This window comes from Haliotis asinina, chromosome 1 (genome assembly GCF_037392515.1).
Source record: "Haliotis asinina isolate JCU_RB_2024 chromosome 1, JCU_Hal_asi_v2, whole genome shotgun sequence".
NCBI lineage: Eukaryota > Metazoa > Mollusca > Gastropoda > Lepetellida > Haliotidae > Haliotis > Haliotis asinina.
In genome coordinates, this window is record NC_090280.1 from 6,352,781 (window position 1) to 6,376,977 (window position 24,197).

At 40.5% G+C, this 24,197-nt stretch overlaps 1 protein-coding gene across 1 annotated transcript in view; it reads left to right on the plus strand.

The window, feature by feature from the left end:
- The window catches only part of LOC137286596 (neural cell adhesion molecule 2-like), a 36,200-nt gene extending 12,681 nt beyond the window's left edge, over window positions 1-23,519 (plus strand). The window contains exons 3-17 of the mRNA XM_067818546.1: window positions 599-871; window positions 1,613-1,894; window positions 2,908-3,183; window positions 11,378-11,653; window positions 11,849-12,136; window positions 13,959-14,249; window positions 14,625-14,912; window positions 15,228-15,332; window positions 15,490-15,517; window positions 16,089-16,108; window positions 16,364-16,480; window positions 16,917-16,997; window positions 17,185-17,253; window positions 19,537-19,586; window positions 20,816-23,519. Coding sequence (XP_067674647.1) covers window positions 599-871; window positions 1,613-1,894; window positions 2,908-3,183; window positions 11,378-11,653; window positions 11,849-12,136; window positions 13,959-14,249; window positions 14,625-14,912; window positions 15,228-15,332; window positions 15,490-15,517; window positions 16,089-16,108; window positions 16,364-16,480; window positions 16,917-16,997; window positions 17,185-17,253; window positions 19,537-19,586; window positions 20,816-20,968 — 2,597 coding nt within the window. The 3' untranslated portion in view covers window positions 20,969-23,519. The remainder of the gene's footprint in view (window positions 1-598; window positions 872-1,612; window positions 1,895-2,907; window positions 3,184-11,377; window positions 11,654-11,848; window positions 12,137-13,958; window positions 14,250-14,624; window positions 14,913-15,227; window positions 15,333-15,489; window positions 15,518-16,088; window positions 16,109-16,363; window positions 16,481-16,916; window positions 16,998-17,184; window positions 17,254-19,536; window positions 19,587-20,815) is intronic.
- The last annotated feature ends 678 nt before the right edge of the window (window positions 23,520-24,197 follow it).

The window sequence follows — 24,197 nt, forward strand, 5'->3', positions numbered from 1 at the left end:
TTGAGTGAGAGATATCTATTATAGAATGCAAACAATTAGCTGTTACTAGTATATAGTCAACTAAACCAGATTCATTGCTTATGATTCACGTGACTGACATGTGATTGAACCAGGCGTGTCATGTGATGTCCTCCTCGACCATTTACAATGAGTATTCCCTACAACATGCATGCTTCCAATACAGCTACTCCATACCTATTTACATCAATGCCTCATAGTTTAGATTTAGATTTATCAGGTAAATGTAGATATGCTACTGGCATACATATTTTTTCATCCTTGATCGAACAGCTGTGTGACTGAAAAAAATATTGCCACTTAAAATCAAACTCCTCGATACATTCGATGTCTGGGTCCTCACATAACGAGGACTTTGCACGGAGGGTGTAAAGGGGCAAATTTTGAAATTATCTATACATTTATAAAAATACACTTTCAAACAGCTTACAGGAATATATAAATATTTTATCTAATGTGACACATACGTGCAGATTCTCCGACGTTTATTGTACACCCCATGTCCTGTACTATTTTCCCAGTGTGCTCAGACATATCACATTTTGTTTTCTGATTCATATTGATTGAAATATTATTCCAGATCCCCCAACAGTTGAAATACACACAGTGACGCCATGTTCCGGGTTTACTTTCCTGGTCAACGAGCCCAATGTGGCTCTCAACTGTTCAGTCAAGGGAGCTAACCCTGCTCCATCCTCCTTCACTTGGTACCATGAAGACGTCACCCTGCAGAACGGGCCCAGTCCGATCTACACCATCAGTGTGACTAGGTCCACTGGGGGTCAGTACAGATGTACGGCAGATAATGGCATACATCCACCAGGAGAGGATGATGTGATAGTCGACGTCCACTGTAAGTATTGGGTGTATATTCAGTAACTGACTCAACAAGACAACCGTGTACCTCTTGTTCCAAACTATGCACTGCAAAATGTGTATCCACTGAGGCAAGACATGTCAGTGGGTCTGTACTATTACCCTAACATTGTCATGTTAAACACACTTACGGACATATCGACAAGCACACACACGGGTATACAGACAAACAAACACACAGGCACATCGATAAACAGACATACAGAGGCCTACAGACAGATAAACACACAAACAGGTATACAGACATATACAACAATTAATCTGACAAATTGTTTTCAGTGGTTGTATAGATATAGCAACAGCAAGTACACACACCCAACACCACCAACACCCTCCCACCCACCCCCCACAATGTGTAGTAGTAGTACTAGTAGTGGAAGTAGTAGTAGTTACACAAAAGTAGTCGCACAGCTGCTGTGAGTATCATTCCAAATGACTCCACTGGACATCCATGTTGTAAAACACGTTTAACTCCAGATCTCCATGATTTCCAGGCCATGACATATGGCTATGTGAAGCATTTTCGTATATAATGGTGTATCCGATTGTTCTACTGGCTCTTAACTTCTGATTTTAACTCCTTTTCACGACATATTCTGTCCAGTGTGCAATATGAACACAATTCCCGCCATAAGCCAGACTCACCAACACATACAGCACATATGGCACACATGCGAGCAATGTGACACATATTCTGCACATCATATTCATTTTTCAGATCCACCAACTGTGCATGTTGGCGATACTAAGAGAGTCGTCACTGAATCCGAAGACTTGACACTCCAATGCACAGCAGACGCAAGGCCGGAAGTGACGTCAGTGGTTTGGACAAAGGGAGATGAAGATAGAAGGGTCTCTGACAATGGGACTCTTCGTCTGAGAGTCATACATAAGGATGACGCTGGAATATATGTCTGTACAGCCACCAACATGGTCACCTCCTGCCCGGGAAGACCACAGACGAAACACTCACGTGCGTCTGTAACCCTGGAGGTGCAATGTGAGTAAACGTGTGTTTGTGAAGTTATGTGCCTGTTATGTTGTACCTAATTAAAGGCGGTGGTATGTTCAGTGACAATATTTAATTATATTAATGTAATAATGGCTATTTATAAAGCATCGGTTGAATGGCACAGCGCATTATTAACATTATTACCTGGGATAGCCCAAACTGCCTTGAGGCGCCGGAAGGTTAACAGTCATGTGACTTATCCACCGGGTACCCATTCACAAATGGGTGAATAAAGGCAGTTGATGAACATGGTGCCTAAGGTGAGACCACATGTGCTACGTTTGCTTCGTCGTGAGGCAGGGCTGAAATTCTAGAAAATCCCAGGAGTCTGTCCGCCAAACACGGTCACCCACGGTCTCAACGTTACACAGGACCACATACCACCACCTCTAAAATAATCTGTAATACATAATTTGTGTAAGATACAGAACCTGACCAGTACTTCCTTCTCATCAGTCCTGCTAATAGACCGAAACCAGTTTATATCCACGTGCTAGATACAAATAAGTATCATCATGCATTGTATGCACAATTAATAGCATTTAGATACATAAAGGCAAAAACAAGGAATCGAATCATAACTTGGTAATCACATCATGTTTTATATAGAAACTCAAATATTGGTTTCATTTATAAACAGGTTGCATTCCTAAAGTGACAATTACCTCTGAATATCCTAAAACAATTATTAAATTCATCCTTGAATCATTTTTTTTCACGTCTGTGCAAACAATGTATTTACTCCTCAAATGATACACAAAAATGGACACAAAATATCATAATATTTTTTCCGTAATTCAAACAGATTTATACATAGACATTCTCTTCACATACTTTCCTGCTTTCCTCACGTACATATAAACATACATGCATCTATTTACTTAGTAACAATGCATTAAAATGCTACACACACCATGCCCTGGATGTACTTCCCCAGCGCAATCGCATACTTGCATATCACAACTTGTTTCTCATTAATATAGAAGTATATGTTATTACAGATTCTCCAACAGTTGAAATACACGCCGTGACGCCATGTTCCGGGTTTACGTTCCTGGTCAACGAGTCAAATGTGACTCTCAACTGTTCAGTCAAGGGAGCTAACCCTGCACCAACCTCCTTCACTTGGTACCATGAAGATGTCACCCTGCAGAACGGGCCCAGTCCGATCTACACCATCAGTCGTGTGAATAGATCCAGTAGGGGCTGGTACAGATGTACGGCAAATAATGGCATTCATCCACCAGGAGAGGATGGCGTACAAGTCGACGTCCACTGTAAGTACTGGGTGTAGATTCATCAGCTGCCACTGTGTGTCAATCAAACAGGGTTACACACTACTAACAGGAGAAAACTTGTTTAGTGAATGACAAACATTTTCTTCACAAATTTGAGCCAGAATCAATGGTTCCATCTTCGGCCACTTGATACTCACAATTGAACAGGCTTCAAAAGATTCTCCTTGGCTATTTGGAAAATTAGCAACGTTAAACTTATTCTCGTTACGACATGGCTGTGGCATTGCCAATGTGATGTTAAATATTTACTGACTGACTGACTGACTGACTGACTGACTGACTGACTGACTGACTCACTGACTCACTGACTCACTCACTCACTCACTCACTCACTCACTGGAAACAGCTGAACAAAGACGGAAACTGGTGTAATGCGGGTTATGTAAGTTCATTTATCTAGTGATGGTGTTGGATTGAAAACTGAACTAAATTAACCTAATCTTTGTCTTCGCCTTTGTCCCTTTGATAATATGTGTAACATGATAACTTTCTTGTTAGCTTGTCATTTTGACTGAAGGGGCAAACTGAAGACTAACACCGCCGGTGCTCATGTGCAGTCACGGTTTATCAACCTCCCATATTCTGCTATCACTTTGGCCAGATCTTTGTTACGATATTTAAACCTGGTGTAAACCATGGACGCTTAATGAGCCTGTTACGATGTACACTTTAATAAGAAACGCAAATTGTAATTAACTTGAGGTAAATTGTAATAAAACTAATGGAAATTGTAATAATTTTAGTTGCGGTAAAATATTGACGTAAATTGTAAAAACAGTTGTAATCACTCGTGTGTGAACTACACGTATGTTTGATTTTCGTTGCAGTTCACATACGAAATAAGCTCGTTAGGGCTCTGAATGTAGAAAGAAAGGTCACAGCAAGAAGCTGAGGGTTTTGTCCATATAGAGATTGTTAGCGCCATATCCCAAGAAAGATTTGACAAATCTCAGCTAAATGACGAAAAATATATTCGTCCTGATATATAATCCATAAAAAATCCGTAACTATCCTCTTTATCTTGTCTTTTCGCAAATATCTGTTGATGTTTCAATATGCATACATATTAAGTAGGGGTGGGGTGGGATGAGGTTTGGTGGGTTTCTAACGGGTATACCTAACACACCTGAATGTGGAGTCGGAGGGGTGTATGGGTGTTCTAAAAGGTATATCTACGAGGAACATTCAACATGCAGTTGTTTTTATGCTTTATTTTACCACATGTTATCTGTCAGCCTCAGGCAAATTGTTTTTGCTATGTTCCAGCCTCACGATCCCTGTTTTGTATCTTGGCTTGTCACTCATGCAAAACATAAACTCTGCAATAAAATGCATCACAAACGCCAGGAAACAAAGTATGCAAGCAACAGTTTGTATGTTTGAGATCGATAGAAGTCCCTTAGGATCAAACTTAGACATTAAACTGCACAAAAAAGCAATTTGAAACTACCGATAATTACTGCTTGTTAAGGTGACTCCCCCTTCATGTTTACTGAAAGAACTAGTTTTGGGGACACTATCCACCCCATTATCATCATAGGGACATAACTTATGCTAATGCTATCACAAAGACATGATGTTAAGGGTTCAACCTAATTACTGAATGTAGCACCTGTATCAATATACTGTATATCTGAACACAATGTCTTGGAAAAATTAGAATGTTGGTGATGGCGGGAAGTCATCCAGTACTATGTTGAACATATTTTTTATGGTATTATCTGAGGACCATTATCCAGGAGGTAGTGTCATAGTGCAGCGGTAATGAGTCTGCCTATCACGATGGAGGCCTGGGTCCGAGGAGGCACCTAGGTTCGAGTCCCGACATGGGCACATTTAAGTAGTATCCTTGGACAAGCTACTTAGATCGACATTGTGTCAGTTCACCAAGCTGTAAAATCAAACCCGCGAGGAAACGCTGGCATTGTGAGTGTTTAGTTCACTGGCCCCCACATACAGTATGACTGTGTGTTCCCCGGGGAGTTGAAAAACTATCGGAAAGTACGATATATAGTGTCCTATGGTCGGGAATATTAGTGTACCTAGCTCCGTCAGCAGGCAATGTACCTGGACATAGGCGCCAGATAAGTAATCTATCATTAGGTACCAAATGGAAGATCGGTTTCCATTTTCTGCGAATTTACAAGAAACGCTGCACCCTTATGTTGTGATGACCACAAACCTCGTTAACCACATTACCCACACAGAATGTTGGATGTCAATTTGCTAATGATTCCGTGAGAATACAGTGGAAGCTGTCCAAACACTGGACATCGAGAGTATAGTTAGTCTAAAGACTATTTCAACACCTCTCGTAGCATATTTACAAGACATGTGAACAACGCCTAAGGATAAATGCATTTCGATCTATGAATACTTCTGAGCTATTTAAACCTAAAAGGCAAAGAAATATAGTAAATAGTCTGAAAACAATAGCCAAGGAAAACTCTTAATCTAATTTTGATCAACTCAGTCTACTCAGTGGGTTACTATTTAATCAGGACACATCCCCCTCTTGTCTTTGCTGATTCAGGGACACCTTCAGTGTTACAGGTTTGGAAAAAGCACAAACATTGAATGAATATTTTGTATCTGCTTCAAACGTTTATAATGGGGCCAAGTCTTTGCCATCTGTTAGCCATCGCTGTGTTAACCAAATGTCATTTTAACCATAAAAGAAGTATCTGATATGATCAAGCCCTCCACCAGCAGACAAATCTAATAGACCATATAGTATCAACATGAACTTGTTAAAACGACTTTATACATCTATAGCTGAACCTCCTTCTTTGTTGTATAGTGAGTGAGTTTAGTTTTACGCCGCACTCAGCAATATTCCATCTATATGGCGGTGGTCTGTAAATAATCGATTCTGGACCAGACAATCCAATGGTCAACAGCATGAGCATCGATCTGCGCAATTGGGAACCGATGACATGTGTCAACCAAGTCAGCGAGCCTGACCACCCGATCCCGTTAGTCGCCTCTTACGACAATCACAGTCGCCTTTTATGGCAAGCATGGGCTGCGGAAGGCCTTTTTTACTCCGGGACCTTCACGGGTGGTTTGTTGTATAATACATCACTGTGTGACTGTATTTCTTACCATAATGAAAGCGGGTCAATGTCACTCCTATTTTGAAAGAACGAGATACAATTAATTTCCTCCTAGCTAGTTACAGACCTGTTAGTTTATAATCCATCCTTAGGAAAATCCTTGAAAGAATAACGGTGAAGCATTCGCACGACCATTCCCATGAACATGCCCTTTTAGATATATTCCAGTGGGGTGTTACTGCTAGTCATTCTACTACATCCCAGCAAAGAAATGTATCACAATATGTGCTCAGTTCCTGCATAATCGCCACCTGTGCTGTATGCTATTTTGTGATATTTTTTGTAGGGCTTGACACAACAGTTTATTGCACAAATTAGAAAACTATGGAATTCGTGGAAACGTACTCAGTGAGTGAAGTAACTATCTCTGATAGACGACAATGTGTCTGTTAATGGAACATTATTAAAACGTCCTACCCAGAAATATTCTGTCAAGCATGCATGAAATGTATGCAAGACCTATCACAGAATATACTTCGGAAATCTGGGATATGGATATTTGTGATAAACTGTAAATTGTCCAGCTTTAAAGCAGGAATCATTGTAACTTGTCTTCCATTATTCCCTTCAAGATCTAGTTTGTGCAATAAAACTGGTTGGTTACCTTTATAAACTTTGGACAATTTACAAAATTGGTAATATGCAAACTTCTGATTATCTTATGGACTTATTTCCACCATCGACTCATTTCTCCATACAATTTGACAACAAGTCTAATTTGGCTATTCCAAAGATCCACAGTTCTGCTTTTACATATAATTGGGAATTTTATGGAATAGTGATTCCTACATACCAAAAAAATTACCAATATACCAATTTGATTTCCATTATTCAAATGAAAATTATCTTAAATATGACAAAATTCCTAAGACATACAGGGTGTTATTCCTAAAGAATTCCTGTGTGGTGAAACGAAGATGAATATTCCACACTCTAAGTTAAGACATTCGTGTAGATCCTAAAATGCTGGTCTTTTTGGTGTCAGTGTATTGCATTTGCCCATATGTTGCTTTTGTGGAAGACGCTTCCTTTCTAAAATGTCCAAAGTATGTCAGCTTTTTTTTATACATTCCTAAAACTTAGATATAAACTCCTTTCTATATTAGTCTGCAACAAACTATAAATGAAAATATTTTAGTCAAGTCAATAAAATTCATTGTACGTAGTAATCGTTTTAATTAATTGGTAACACTTTATGTATGTAGCGTACTTTATGTCATAAGGAATGTTATGGTGGTGGTTCCAACGGATATATCTAGCATACTTTAAGGCATACAGGTTGTTATGGTGGTAGTTCTAATGGTTATATCTATCATACTTTAAGACATAGACGTGTCATGGTGGTGGTGGTTCTAACGGCTATATCTAGCATACTTTAAGACACAGATGGTGGTATGTTGCTGGTTCTAACGGTTATATCCAGCATGCTTTAAGGTATAGATGGTGTGGTGGTGGTAGATCTAATGGTTATATCTAGCATCCTTTAAGACATAGCAGTGTCATGGTGGTGGTTCTAACGGTTGTACCTAGCATATGTTAAGACAGAGATAGGGTTATGGTGGTAGTTCTAACGGTTATATCCAGCATACATTAAGACACAGAGGGTTTTATGTTGCTGGTTCTAAAGGTTATATTGAGCATACTTTAAGGCATAGAGGGTGTTATGGTGGTGGTTCCAACGTTTATATCCAGCATGCATTAAGGCATAGAGGCGTTATGGTGGTGATTCTAACGGTTATATCTAGCATCCTTTAAGACATACAGGGTGTTATGGTGGTGATTCTAACGGTTATATCTAGCATCCTTTAAGACATACAGGGTGTTATGGTGGTGATTCTAACGGTTATATCTAGCATCCTTTAAGACATACAGAGTGTTATGGTGGTGATTCTAACGCTTATATCTAGCATCCTTTAAGACATACAGAGTGTTATGGTGGTGGTTCTAACGGTTATATCTAGCATCCTTTAAGACATACAGGGTGTTATGGTGGTGGTTCTAACGCTTATATCTAGCATCCTTTAAGACATACAGAGTGTTATGGTGGTGGTTCTAACGCTTATATCTAGCATCCTTTAAGACATACAGAGTGTTATGGTGGTGATTCTAACGGTTATATCTAGCATCCTTTAAGACATACAGGGTGTTATGGTGGTGGTTCTAACGGTTATATCTAGCATCCTTTAAGACATACAGAGTGTTATGGTGGTGATTCTAACGGTTATATCTAGCATCCTTTAAGACATACAGAGTGTTATGGTGGTGATTCTAACGGTTATATCTAGCATCCTTTAAGACATACAGGGTGTTATGGTGGTGATTCTAACGCTTATATCTAGCATCCTTTAAGACATACAGAGTGTTATGGTGGTGGTTCTAACGCTTATATCTAGCATCCTTTAAGACATACAGAGTGTTATGGTGGTGGTTCTAACGGTTATATCCAGCATCCTTTAAGACATACAGAGTGTTATGGTGGTGGTTCTAACGGTTATATCCAGCATCCTTTAAGACATACAGAGTGTTATGGTGGTGGTTCTAACGCTTATATCTAGCATCCTTTAAGACATACAGAGTGTTATGGTGGTGGTTCTAACGCTTATATCTAGCATCCTTTAAGACATACAGAGTGTTATGGTGGTGATTCTAACGGTTATATCTAGCATCCTTTAAGACATACAGGGTGTTATGGTGGTGGTTCTAACGGTTATATCTAGCATCCTTTAAGACATACAGAGTGTTATGGTGGTGATTCTAACGGTTATATCTAGCATCCTTTAAGACATACAGAGTGTTATGGTGGTGATTCTAACGGTTATATCTAGCATCCTTTAAGACATACAGAGTGTTATGGTGGTGATTCTAACGGTTATATCTAGCATCCTTTAAGACATACAGAGTGTTATGGTGGTGGTTCTAACGCTTATATCTAGCATCCTTTAAGACATACAGAGTGTTATGGTGGTGGTTCTAACGGTTATATCTAGCATCCTTTAAGACATACAGAGTGTTATGGTGGTGATTCTAACGGTTATATCTAGCATCCTTTAAGACATACAGAGTGTTATGGTGGTGGTTCTAACGCTTATATCTAGCATCCTTTAAGACATACAGAGTGTTATGGTGGTGATTCTAACGGTTATATCTAGCATCCTTTAAGACATACAGGGTGTTGTGGTGGTGGTTCTAACGGTTATATCTAGCATCCTTTAAGACATACAGAGTGTTATGGTGGTGATTCTAACGGTTATATCTAGCATCCTTTAAGACATACAGAGTGTTATGGTGGTGATTCTAACGGTTATATCTAGCATCCTTTAAGACATACAGAGTGTTATGGTGGTGATTCTAACGGTTATATCTAGCATCCTTTAAGACATACAGAGTGTTATGGTGGTGATTCTAACGGTTATATCTAGCATCCTTTAAGACATACAGAGTGTTATGGTGGTGATTCTAACGGTTATATCTAGCATCCTTTAAGACATACAGAGTGTTATGGTGGTGATTCTAACGGTTATATCTAGCATCCTTTAAGACATACAGAGTGTTATGGTGGTGGTTCTAACGGTTATATCTAGCATCCTTTAAGACATACAGAGTGTTATGGTGGTGGTTCTAACGCTTATATCTAGCATCCTTTAAGACATACAGAGTGTTATGGTGGTGGTTCTAACGCTTATATCTAGCATCCTTTAAGACATACAGAGTGTTATGGTGGTGGTTCTAACGGTTATATCTAGCATCCTTTAAGACATACAGAGTGTTATGGTGGTGGTTCTAACGGTTATATCCAGCATCCTTTAAGACATACAGAGTGTTATGGTGGTGGTTCTAACGGTTATATCCAGCATACTTTAAGACATACATGGTGTTGTGGCGGTGGTCCTATCGGTTATATCTAGCATACTCTAATGCATAGATGGTATGGTGGTCTTGGTCCTAACGGTTATGTCCAGCATACATGAAGGCATAAAGGCTCCATGGTGGTGGTTCTAACGGTCATATTCAGCATACGTTAAGACTTGGAAGGCGTTGTGGTGGTGGTTCTATCGGTTATATCCAGCATACTTTAAGACATCGAGGCTCCATGCTGGTGGTTCTAACATTTATATCCAGCATACTTTAAGGCATACAGGGTGTGATGGTGGTGTTTCTACCGGTTATATCCAGCATACTTTAAGGCATAGAGTGTGTTATCTTGGTGGTTCTAACAGTTATATCCAGCATTCTTTAAGTCATAGGTGGTGTTATGTTGGTGGTTCCAACGGTTATATCTACCATACTTTAATTCATAGAAGGTGTTGTGGTGGTGGTCCTACCGGTTGTATCTAGCATTCCTTAAGGCATAGATGGTGTTGTGGTCGTGGTTCTAACGGTTATATCCAGCATACTTTAAGACATAAGGGCTCCATGGTGGTTGTTCTAACGGCTATATCCAGCATACTTTATGTCATAGAGGGTGTGATGGTGGCGGTTCTAACAGTTATATCCAGCATACTTTAAGGCATAGAGGGTGTTGTTTTGGTGTTTCTAACGGTTTTATCCAGCATACTTTAAGACATAGAGGGTGTGATGGTGGTGGTTCTAACGGTTATATCGACCATATTTTAAGGCATAGATGGTGCCATGCTGGTGCTTCTAACAGTTATATCCAGCATACTTTAAGACATAGAGAGTGTAATGGTGGTGGTTCTAACGGTCATAAAATAATATATTTAAAACATGGATGCGTTCATGGTGTTGGTTCTAAAGGTTATGTCAAACATAAAGGCGTCATGGTGGTGGTTCTGAGGGTTATATCTCAAACATATGTAGCGGGGAGAAGTCTAAGGGGAACATCTAAGATACAACAATAATTTATTTTCCTTCATTTATATGATCGATGTTTTCCAATCTTTTAGCAGGAGCTAAAATAGATCTGGCAATACATTTTAATGAAGTTCCTCCTTTAAGCCTGAAAATCGTTTAATATGGTTGAATGAGTATTTGTCATTTATCAAAAAAGTAGTGATTTTTTTTTTGTATAGATTTCTAAAATAATGGGCACATTTCAGTTCCACCAATCCTGCCCGGTAATAATGCTAAGATAGTGGTGAACGAAACAGAAGACGTGAGTATCAGTTGTCAGCCGGAAGCAAACCCGGAGGTGACGTCAGTAGTCTGGACGAAGAAAGGTGCAAGGGTCTCTGACACTGGGACTCTTTATCTGAGCAACATACAGCATGATGCTGCAGGAGAATATCTGTGTACAGCCAACAACGAGGTTACATCCTGCTCGGGAGGAACACAGAGAGAAAGCTCATCTTTATATGTAACACTGGAGGTGCAATGTAAGTTACAATGTGTATGTGAAGGTAGAACACAGTGATACTATGTGCAGTGATAACAGCTATGAGGTTGTAATTACACAATGCCCCCCTTACACAACTGTAAGTCTGACGCATCATTGCTTGAGTCTGTCTATTAGAGTATTGTATATCGCCGATAGTCTGCTTTATTGACGAAATTATCCGAAATTATTTTAGATGCGCCTCAAGTGGAATATTTTGGTGTCACGTCTGGGACCAGAACCACGACGGTAAGGGAACACGACAACGTCACTCTACAGTGTGACGTGAGAAGTAAACCCGCCTCATCCATTGAGATCAGGAACAAGACGCACAGTATAGGAAGTAGCAAAGGCATCAACCCTGGCCGACAGACTCTCACCACGATGCTGCTAAATGTGTCCTGCCTGGAAGGGGGAAATTACTTCTGCGCTGCTGAGAACTTGCTCGGAGGTGCTTCACAGACTCTTCAGTTACAAGTTAGTTGTAAGTACCATTCATGAAGGTCTTCTACCCTCAATGTTCACTTGTATTGTACATCAAAACACATGGATGTACTGAACACGGTATAGTAAAATTGAATGTGTTTGTATAGAAAAACTACAACTACACCCCCCCCCCTAATTTATAATTGCTAAAACTAACATCCGAATACCCCGTGACCAACACAATCCGTGATGGGTGTGATCTTGTTCAATGTGTGGGGACTCGTGATAATCCACAGTTTATAAATAAAGTACCCTGAGTGTACCCTGCTAGGACTCAGTACCCCTTACAACAACTCACTAGTTTTAAAGGTTTGCAATTTTTGCAAGTCTGATGTTTCCCTCATATTTTCCATGACCTTCTCATCTGCGAAATCATCTGTTGGTGAGCTTATATAATAATGTTCTGAATAGCGACACTATCTGTAGGGCAGCATCAGTGATACAATTGTGAGCGGCGACACTATCTATAGGCCAGCTGCAGTGATACTATTGTGAGCGGCGACACTATCTGTAGGCCAGCATCAGTGATACTATGGTGAGCGGCGACACTATCTGTAGGGCAGCTGCAGTGATACTATTGTGAGCGGCGTGACTATCTGGAGGCCAGCATCAGTGATACTATTGTGAGCGGCGACACTATCTGTAGGGCAGCTACAGTGATACTATTGTGAGCGGCGACACTATCTGTAGGCCAGCATCAGTGACACTATTGTGAGCGGCGACACTATCTGTAGGCCAGCTTCAGTGATACTATTGTGAGCGGCGACACTATCTGTAGGGCAGCATCAATGATACTGTGCTGAGTGGCGATAGTATGTGTAGGCCATATTCATTAATACTGTTGTAACGACACCATCTATAGGCCAGCTTCGGTTCTGAGTGGCGACATTATCTGTAGGCCAGCTTCAGTGATACTATTGTGAGCGGCGACACTATCTGTAGGCCAGCTTCAGTGATACTATTGTGAGCGGCGACACTATCTGTAGGCCAGCATCAATGATACTGTGCTGAGTGGCGATACTATCTGTAGGGCAGCTACAGTGATACTATTGTGAGCGGCGACACTATCTGTAGGCCAGCATCAGTGACACTATTGTGAGCGGCGACACTATCTGTAGGCCAGCTTCAGTGATACTATTGTGAGCGGCGACACTATCTGTAGGGCAGCATCAATGATACTGTGCTGAGTGGCGATAGTATGTGTAGGCCATATTCATTAATACTGTTGTAACGACACCATCTATAGGCCAGCTTCGGTTCTGAGTGGCGACATTATCTGTAGGCCAGCTTCAGTGATACTATTGTGAGCGGCGACACTATCTGTAGGCCAGCTTCAGTGATACTATTGTGAGCGGCGACACTATCTGTAGGCCAGCATCAATGATACTGTGCTGAGTGGCGATACTATGTGTAGGCCATATTCATTGATACTGTTGTGAGCAGCGACACCATTTATAGGCCAACACTGACTCTGATTCATCCATATTATTTTTCTCCACTATTTTGCCTTATACACCTCCTGGAGTCTATTTCGAGGAATGGTCGAGATTGGCTGTTCTCAGGCGCTGAGTTCCTCATGAGTTGGGAAGAAGATAACAGTAACAACTGTCTCGGGACTAATATACCTTAGTTATGTTTTCGTGAATACTGGTCTTCAGAGATGTATTCTATCATAAGATCTGTTTGATTTCACACATGTGGAAAGCATTGTTGCATTAGGTTCACTGTTACATGTGAATATGTTCTGTGTATGTTTTATGCATGTATTTTGTGTATATATTTATGCATACATTTTATGTCCGCTTATATTGTTTATTCAGGTGTTCCAAGGCGAGATTTATCTTCATCTGACGAACTGGTGTTCACGTCGAATCTACACGAAAATGTGACTCTTAGTTTGACTGTCATAGCTTTCCCGCAGCCAACCTTCACGTGGAGAAAAAAGCCAAATGGAAGACCAATCAGTACTACTGAGGCCATCACTGACGGTGTCCGTGTTACAGGAAGTGTGACCATAGTTGATGTCAAACAAGAGGACTATATTAATTACACTGTCCGTGTTAACAATGCAGAAGGCACACTGGATCTGGAGATACCACTGCTTTCTAAATGTTAGTTACCTTTCTCAGAACTGCACTATTTTCGACAGAGAAATGTATGTCTATCATTTTAGCATCAGAATTGAACATGAACTGTCACACAGCTTGTGGGAAAATTAGTAAGTTTTACATTTTAGCAGATATTTGATTAAACATACAAAGTGTCTGATATCAAAACGAAATCTGCAGGTTGAGATTAAACAAATGTGGTAATAGGTAGTTTTATAACCACGAGATAATGACAACCACACCACGTCGGAATTTCGATAATGCTGTATCACCCCCAAGGGTGTATGAGAGTTATATTTGTTATCATACTGAGCAGAGGATATATCAGTATCTAATCGAGAGTGATGACACTGTTTAGACATAAACTTTGTTTCACAGCCAGGCCGCACCTACCAAGCAACCTGACGGCAGTGAACATCCGTCCACGCTTAGTCACCCTGAGATGGGAGAAGGGTTTCAACGGTGGCGCCACACAGAGCTTCACCATACAATACAGGCAATCTGGCGGACAGTGGACCACACATCCAGCACGGCCAACAGAGGACGACACCCTCCAACTGGACATTGATGGCCTGGAGCCTGGAACAGTCTACGAATTTCGGATCAATGCACAGAATGAACACGGCGAGAGCAACTATACCTCCACCAGTGTAACCACAGACACAGGTATGACATACAGAAACAATAGGTCTCACTGTGTCTTTCATTAAAATGTCTCGCTGAGATCTCAAGTAACATAGACATCCGTTCTACAGACTGTTTTTCAAACATTAGATGTTAGCTAAACGATGAAAACACTTACAAATGAAGTACTGATGTCGTAATAGAATTGTTTGAAATGCAATACCTCAGTAATGATATATTTGCATGTATAGAGAAATCGCCCATGTGTTTTCAGATTTCAAAATAAGACATGATGTTTTGTTGTCCATAAAATGTTTACATTGGTAAAGTGTGTTTGTTTCTTTTCGTTTTGTGCAGACCCTACCAACCTCAGAATAATCGCATGTGCAGTGAGTGTAGTTTTAGTTGGTGTAATAGTCCTCACTGTCGTCGTCTTGATGAAGTGGAGGAAAAAAGAGAAAGGTAAGACAGTGCCTACATTGTCACCTGGCAGCCGCTATACTTAAAGAAAACTTGCTAATTTTCAGCATGAACTATGCCTAATAAGGGCATCGCTCACTGTCGTTAATTTCCGGAACATGTATACAATATTCTACCTCATGCCAAATGTTTTCTTCAGGTCAAGGCTCCTCGATGGCGCATCGTGGGTTTGTATCTGGCTATGTTATGGAATCTCTATTCCACAACTTCTCTGAAGATGTTTTGTTTACATCATCACTGGAAAAAAGACTTTTAGTGGTTGTTGTTTGAGCTGAGATGGATGCATCTGTCTCTGACACATACGCTGATTAATCATTAATAGTAAAGATCTGTCTTTGACGCATACGCTGGGTAATCATTAATAGTTAAGATCTGTCTTTGACACATACGCTGAGTAATCATTATCAGTAAAGATCTATCTTTGACACATACACTGATTAATCATTAATAGTAAAGATCTGTCTTTGACACATACGCTGAGTAATCATTATCAGTAAAGATCTGTCTTTGACACATACGCTGAGTAATCATTATAGGTAAAGATCTGTCTTTGACACATACGCTGAGTAATCATTATAGGTAAAGGTCTGTCTTTGACACATACGCTGAGTAATCATTAACAGTAATATTCCTTCTGATGCTAAATTTGTGAATTGCTTAACATCTTATTTAATTAATGTTTTGTCTCTGCTGGAAATATTTTCCCAGGATAACGATTCTCCCCAAATGTCATTTCAGGGAAGGGGAGGAAGACCGAGGTATAACTAATATTCACATCTTCAGAGATAGAGTGTTAATTTTTCTTATTTTTGTCGCATCTTAAAATCATGTGAATGGTATAAAGTTTTTTTTTCTTATTGCATGTTTTACTTATCTGCATAATTAGATTCCATCACCAATGATACAGTTGAACATGAGAAAGTACTTAGAACTGCTTACAATACAGGGTAGCCACGATGACTTCCATTATGTGAGAATATTTCTTAAAAATGTTGTCCTTGTCTTTGGTGCAGTGGTGGCAGAAAACGACATGTATGAGACATCGGCTGACGTGAATGTAACCCCTTCAGGGGGTGGAGTTGGCAACAACGACGTGTACGCTGTTGTGAACAAGCCAGTTAAGAAAAGCGGTAAGCTGCATGATCAACAACAACGCCCCATTGGTTCCATTGCTAGTGTGACGCAACGAACACGTACAGTACTGCCATGGCATGTCCTTTAACACTGGATAATACACTGGCATTGACACGGCATAGTGGTGGAGCGTTGACGAGAAGATGATACGTGAAAATATCAGTTAACAGAAACAGTTAAATGAAAATATCTTCTCTCGTAACTTGAATATTAGTACCAAAACAGAATATATTCGCATTTCTCGTGCTACACAGAACGTTACACTTCAGTATGAGAGACTGCGTCATTAAGTCGTGTTAGGATCGTGTTGGGACAAATATTACTTATGGTATCACGTGACTGGTGTAAAATGCTACATATCAGAGAGTTTTATGCATGTATATAAACGACATTATCATATACAGCTGTCATTTTGATAAATGATCGCGACAGATACAGTAGAAGACCTGTATGCGATGCCTCAGAAGGAGAAAAAGAAGAAGAATAGAGGAAAAACGAGGAAGAAGTTGGAAGGTACCTTTCCAAATTACAGAATAATATTATATGCATTTATGTAGACTCTTAGCACTTCGGTTAATTCGGTATCATGATTTCATGTTAAATTGGTAATATTAGCATGGTGTGCTCTTTATAGTTATATTCCATTGTATCTGCAATGGTCCAAGTAGAAGTGATGTATATTTTCGTTTCCTCTGCTCAGGTCAAACTGAGGATATCTATGCTCAACCCGAAAAGAAGGGAAATAAGAAGGGGAAGAAGACGAAAAAGGGTATGGTATAATATTGTCTTTGACTTGAGAGATAAAGCTACCTTCTTGTAGTAGTTGATGCCTTTTCAAAATAAATTGCCACCGATCGTTTACCCTATTGTAGTGTAAAGTTTTTGATATGAAGGGAGTACAATAGCATTGACGGAATTGAATCACAATGAACATTTCGAGCGACAAAACATAATGATATCCTTTTACTAGAGAGGGGCAGGCGGGAGGAGGGTGAGAGAAGGGGTTGGAGGGCAGCTCCGCTGTTAGTAGGGTCATTGTGTAAATACACTTTTAATTAATTGATTTCTTAATTAGGACTTTTTTTATCGAGTTGTTATAAAGTTTCATGTAATCCTCATCAGTTCTGTATGCACAAAGTGTACATGGCTTAATAGATATCAGCTTCTTTTTATCATTAACCCCCCTCATAGCCAGATCAGAGCTGTCAGATGTTGTTCCCCGTTGTTGTCTCACAAGGAGGTAAGGGTAGGGGGAAATGGGGTGGTGGGTGTTTGTGTGTGTAAAAGGGGGATGGGGAGGGGGAGACGTCAACTATTGTGACCTGACACATTGTTTGCTGTTTTTTGTCGATAACAGGGAGGATTGATCTTCCTATAGTATCGGTGTTCTTGGCCAAGATGCGAAAACATAAACTGTCGGGCAAAAGAAAGGTTTCAACCTAATTTTTCCGAACAAAAAATGTTATAAGGGCTGATCCGGGTTTGATTCTTAGCAGGAATTATTGGACTATAGCACAGCTTTCGTAAACAGAAAACATTGCCTCAAACGCAGCAAATTGAATTATGCATATGCAAGCACGTGCAAAACGACCTTTTGAGGCATTGCTAGTGATGCACGTGCAGTACGGATGCATAAATACTCCTGTTGGAAAGAGCCGACATTCAGTAGATAAAAAAAAACATCAACTGTATGCCAAGACTTAGACAAGAGCAACGTGACCAAGCCATCGGTATGGCCACTATGGGCGCTTCTCAACACCAAATTGCCAGAACCTTCAACTGCAGCCAAACCACCATCAAGAACTTGCTGATACGGTACCAGCAGACAGGCCAGACAAAAGACAGACCAAGATCAGGAAGACCGAGGGTTACCACTGCGCCTGAAGGTCGCTACATCCGGCAGATACATCTCCGGAACCGATTCGTCACGGCGACGTCAACAGCGGCGACGGCATTCGGCCATGTCATCAGTGCAGCTGGTTTACGAGCTTACCGCCCCTTCCATGGATTGGCCCTGACCCTTTTACACTGTCAACGCAGAGTGCGATGGGCACGTACAGTACGTCGGTGGCAGCGACGTGATTGGTCGAGAGTGCTGTTCACAGACGAGAGTAGGTTTTGTCTCTTCAGGAATGATGGCCGAGTGCGAGTTTATCGACGAAGAGGCGAACGTAACGCGCCAAACTGCATTAGAGAGGTTCATCCGTTTGGAAGCGGAGGTATCATGGTTTGGGGCGGGATCTGTGGTCAAACAACGACCCAGCAGATCGTATTGCGAGGTAATCTGACTGCCCAGCGATACATTGATGAGGTACTGAGACCAGTCGTCGTTCCTTTCCTCCAACGACAGCCAAGAGGATCGATATTGCAACATGACAATGTTGCCAGACTTACAAGAGACTACCCCGAGAACGCTAACGTCACTGTCTTTGCCATGGCCAGCCAACTCTCCAGACATGAACCCCATTGGATACCTTTGGATCACCTTGACCGCCATTTGAGACAGCTGGTGCCACCTCCAGGTAGCCAGCAGGAACTTGAACAAGCTCTGATCAACATTTGGAACGGGATCCCTGCTGACGTCATCCGGCGCCTGACGACATCAATACGGAGGCGTGTTCTTGCGTGCATTGATGCCCAGGGTGGTCACACGCGCTATTAAAGACTCTACTCTGTCATTTCTGGGGTTATTGTGACTTTCCGTGGACATGCCAGTTGACTCTATATTTGTGCATTTTTTTTATTTTGCCCTCTCTCTCTTAAATTGTCTTTTGTGGCCATCAGAGTGCCGATATTTTGATGGTTATTTCAACAGAATATTGGAAAATGATTCTGTTTATAAACCAATTGTCAGAATTCTCATATTTGTGTTTGTTTTTTTATTTTATTGACTCGAGAATTGGGTGAAACCTTTCTTTTGCCTGTTAGTTTAGATATGTACACAAGGCTTTAGTGCATAGTTTGGTCTAATGCTTGCTACTGTCGGACACAACAAGCCTGTGTATCGCTCACCAATACACTGTGTTACTTTTACGTGATGTCTCGTCCCCAGGTCTTGGTGCTGAGCACTCTGGAGGAGGGGTCGGTGATGAAAGGAAAGAGGTACGATTGAAACTTTTTCACAAACTAAGTACATGTAATGTTGTGAAAGAAAGCTGCACTCGCTTCATGAACTGGCCTCTACTGGTTGTATAGAGTTCTGTCCAAGGGTCTAGCCTAACTGTTAGTCCTAGTCTATTTAGGACATTGCTGTACATGAGGAGGGAGTTTTCAGCTATATGTCTGCGTCTTTAAATATGTGAGTCTATAACTGATAATCCAGTGATTAACAGCATGAGCATCGATCTACGCAGCTGGCATACAACGACATAATTATGTCAACCACGTCAGCGAGTCTGACAGCACGATATTGTGTGTCGCCTCTCACGACAAGCATGGGTCACTTCTGACCCGGATCTTCAAGGGTTCAGGTACATTAGCATGGGTGCAATAGCAGATACGGGTGTTGACAGGTTCTCTGTGTTTACAAGGCAGACAGATAAGGCTATAGCTGTGTGTTGCAACCGAGAGTTTACGCCAACATATATACTCAAAGAAGTTATTTAAACACTCTCTGACATATCTCACGACTGAATGAGCCCTGGCCGTAACCCTTTGGAGCATATCAGGGACATTTTTGGTCGTCGTGTGCTACAAAAGGATCTGCCTGTGCAGAAACTGGCCCATTTGGAAGCTGTTATGCACGAGGAATGCCCTTTCAGAGAAACAGAAAATTCACAGGGCGTATGAGAAGGACAGTGCTGGCTGTCATCCGGTCACATGGAGGATATACTCGGTATTGAGGTTTAATCGTGAAAGACACGCAAAATGACATTTGGAATGTTGACGTACTGCAATAAATTCAATGTAAACAATTACAGGGTCATACGTGTACAGACATTGGTTTGTATGAAAATCAGTGTTTTTTTCTGTTGCTGTTGTTTGTTTTCGGTTTTTTTAATGAACATCTATCATCGTAAAATGAGCAAAGATTCCAATAATGTAGTCTTTTTATGAGTCACGGGATCACTTGGGTCAGAAAAACTCATGTTTTTTCACCGTGTTCCAACCTATCATTGAACGTCTACTGGGACTGTTTAATTACTTACTTTGTGCATAGTTCAGCCGTAACGAACAGAGACTTGAACGGTCATAAGTCGAAGTGGATGAATGAACCTCTGCATCCTTTTAAGTGTTCAGAGGTATTTGAAAGTCTCGTCACACCAATACATGACAGAACTAAACTTGTATAATGAAAATTACATGTTCGTGTAATTATTTATCTGGTACAGGGACAGAAAACCGGAATTGATGAGGATGGTTTGCTGTACGTCAGCGTCGATTTCAGCGGGCTGCCTCCCGCATCCGATACTATCAAACGGTCGGAAGAAGAAACACAATATGTTGGTATTGACTTTACAGCATCTGCAGTCAAGGAAGAATAACGTCCCATTGAAAGAGGCGAATAGGGGAACATTCGCTAGTAGTGTTTTGCAAGACCTGTTTCAATGTTTGTTACAGCGCTAAGGCTTTTCCATTAGATTATGCGGTTCTTTTGTTATTTTTATTGGTTTATGACAGATCTTTTCTCCCGATTTCCATTTTATTACTTTGCAAAAATTGCCAATGGCAAGACAGCCTGATTGTTGATATTCAATAGATATATATTTATTGATTTGTCCGATTGTTTTCAGTTTATTGTTTATTATTTTTCGTGCTACAGTATATTTATGTTCTTCATAAACTTTTTGATATTAAGTATTTCCCTATATTCTGATTTATGAGTTCATGTATATGAGATTATTGTGAGTTAACATGTTCTTTTCTATTTCATTTTGAGTGAATCCAACACTGTTCTGATATATTCAGGCGTGTCCTCTCGACGTTACAATAATAAGGCTATGCAGCATCAGAGTATAAAGAATGTAGTAAGGATTACACCTTATCGGTAAACTCACTCACTTGTGTAAGTGATCATAGATGTGGCACTTGTTACTCTGTTCACCATTTGTGTACAGCATATCTAACGTACCTGAAAGTTTCACTATATTTATTTTATTGTAAGAACGGTTTGAAATGAGAAATGTAAGTCATGTTATACGAAATTGGTTTTAATCCTTTTATCCGTGGTCGTTTCATAAATAGGACATGTTTTAATTGATATAACCCTCTATAGTGCAAATTGTTAATTGTGTAATGAGTGTTAATAACATACTGTGTCAAAAGAGAAACTTTACATTCTTTCTTCAGGGCACTATGGTTAAATTGTTATTATTTCATTGCTGATATCTGTGTGATGTACTCGATACACTGACAGTGCCACAATCAGTTCCATTAGGCTACACCACCGTTCCAAAACATGGGTACACAGAATGTCAAGTCACAATATGGTCGTCGAGAATGAAGATCTGTGAGAACAGTCGACCTCTAAACACCTCAGCCACGGTTCGTGTAGCCGGCAGACATTTGTCACGTAGGTGACGTATGACGATTTGACGGGTTTCTGTTCGTGACGTCACACGTGGACAATCCGACCTTGGGCGATCAGAAATGGTGCCAGTTTGTTGTAGACGATCTCGCAAGTCATACACAGTGGGCCGACTGCATCCCATTGCCCTTGTGACGTCAATAACTGATCTTCCCGCTTGCAACATGTCAACGACACGTTCACGTTCCACATTTGACAATCGTCCCATTTAAAGTACCGTTAGAACTGTGGTTTAACTTTTTGTTTCAATTCTTGAGGCCACTGCTAACACGTGCAAATGAAGAAAACTTCGATGCGAAGATCACGTGAACGTGCAAAACCTGATTTGGCACGAACGTCATTTGCACGACGAATGCATGGGTTTGAGTGGGTTTTGCTAGCGTTTTTTCTAGAGTCGAAAGATAGGGATCCCATTTCGGATACATAGATGTATCATCAGAGAGAGATTATTCATTATTTTTCAAAATTACATTTTGTAAAGTTTCTTTTTTGACTCAGTATACATATATATACATTTATTGGTGTTTCCTTGTGCTACTGTATTTATATGATTTTCATATACGTTTAATACTGACGTATTATAATACGTTTTAACATATTCTCTAATGTAAGGGTACAATGGTCACTGTGAAGCATATGGTCATGTTTTATGTTAAGTGAATCTTACATTGTTCCGGTTTTGTTGAAATCATGCATGTCCTTTCAACATTGCAATATTAACGCTATGGAGCATATCGTGGAACTCACTCACTTGTGTGATTCATAAATTTCATACTGTTATTCTTTTGTGTATATAATACCGAATGAAAATGAGAGTTTCCACATATTCATGTTATTGTATGAACTGTCTGAAATGAGAATTGTAAGCCAAATCATTGAAATTATTATTCTATCCATCGTCGTTTCAAACGTACACCACATTGCTCTTCATGTAAGGTTCTGAAGTGCTCATTCCACTTAGTCCATGTCTGTTCTAAGATATGTATAAACAATGCGTATATGTGCTCAAAAGATTTCCACTCACGTCTTGACTTAACCAGTATGTGTAAGGGCAAGGGCCACAGGTCCCGTTAGGAACTCTTCTTTCCCATGCATTTTGAAGTAAACGTATTGGTGCCTTGTTGCCACCTAGCTGTCTGATGTCTGAAATATGTAAATACGCATTTATAAGTATGTTACCCTTTAATTGGAAGCTTTAGTATTTCTAAATCACTGTGACAATGTATGTAGTGCACAACTGTTCATATATTTTACACAACAGTTACATTTAGTACATGTTTAAAAATTGGTGTCTGCTAATGTTTTGATTTAATCCTACACCATTTATACAAAATGTACCATGTACTGTGTCAATTGTTGAACGTTTTCTGACTTTTATAAAGAGCTGTTGTTTAACGTATTTTCCTAGCATCTTCAACTTAACTCATCCAAGGTCCAAGGTCATGAAACGGCATTGTGCTTATGAACCGCAATGCCCAAAGTGGCTAAAAATAAATCTCGTTGATGTATGTATTGGTGTTTTGCTTAAGCATCTACGACGAGACTCCATAATGTGAATGGTATTTGCACAAACATCTTGGCGACATATCGGTTCAGTGTTGCGTGCTTATTCATTTTGGATAGTGAGCATGGTTTTACGTCCATTTCAGCAATATTGCTAGTGTGTAGCATGAGAGATTTGCATGAAAGTGAGCATGAGGTCGAATGAGGAGGAAGATTTCGCTTGTCATGAATTGAAGGCAATGTTTTTCAGCTAAACTTTGAAAAAGAAACTCAATCGTAATGCATGAACAACTGCCTGCGCATGCATGCCAGTACGTTGCTGAGGAGCATATGCCGAAAGAGCAACGGGATGGTGTTGTTGATAAAGAAATCTATATTCAGTAAGAAGTCAGGAAAGCCGATTTCATCCGGACGCTCCAGCGGGAAGTGTCCTTGGGGTGTGTAGTCAATGTAGGAACTGAAAGACTTGAGCCGCGATTGTTTGCTGTTCGGGGTTTCCACCAGTCGGGCTTCGTCCAGCAGCTCAAGCAGCTCGGCTTTCACCGTGTGCGAGTACCCCCTGATCCTACGCTCAATTGCTCGGAGCCAGAGTTCTTTCATGTAGGTTGTGGTGACCCGTTGTCACGAGGAATACCGAGCAGCTCCAACAGTTGGACTTTTCATGTGGGAGTAATAGATCACTC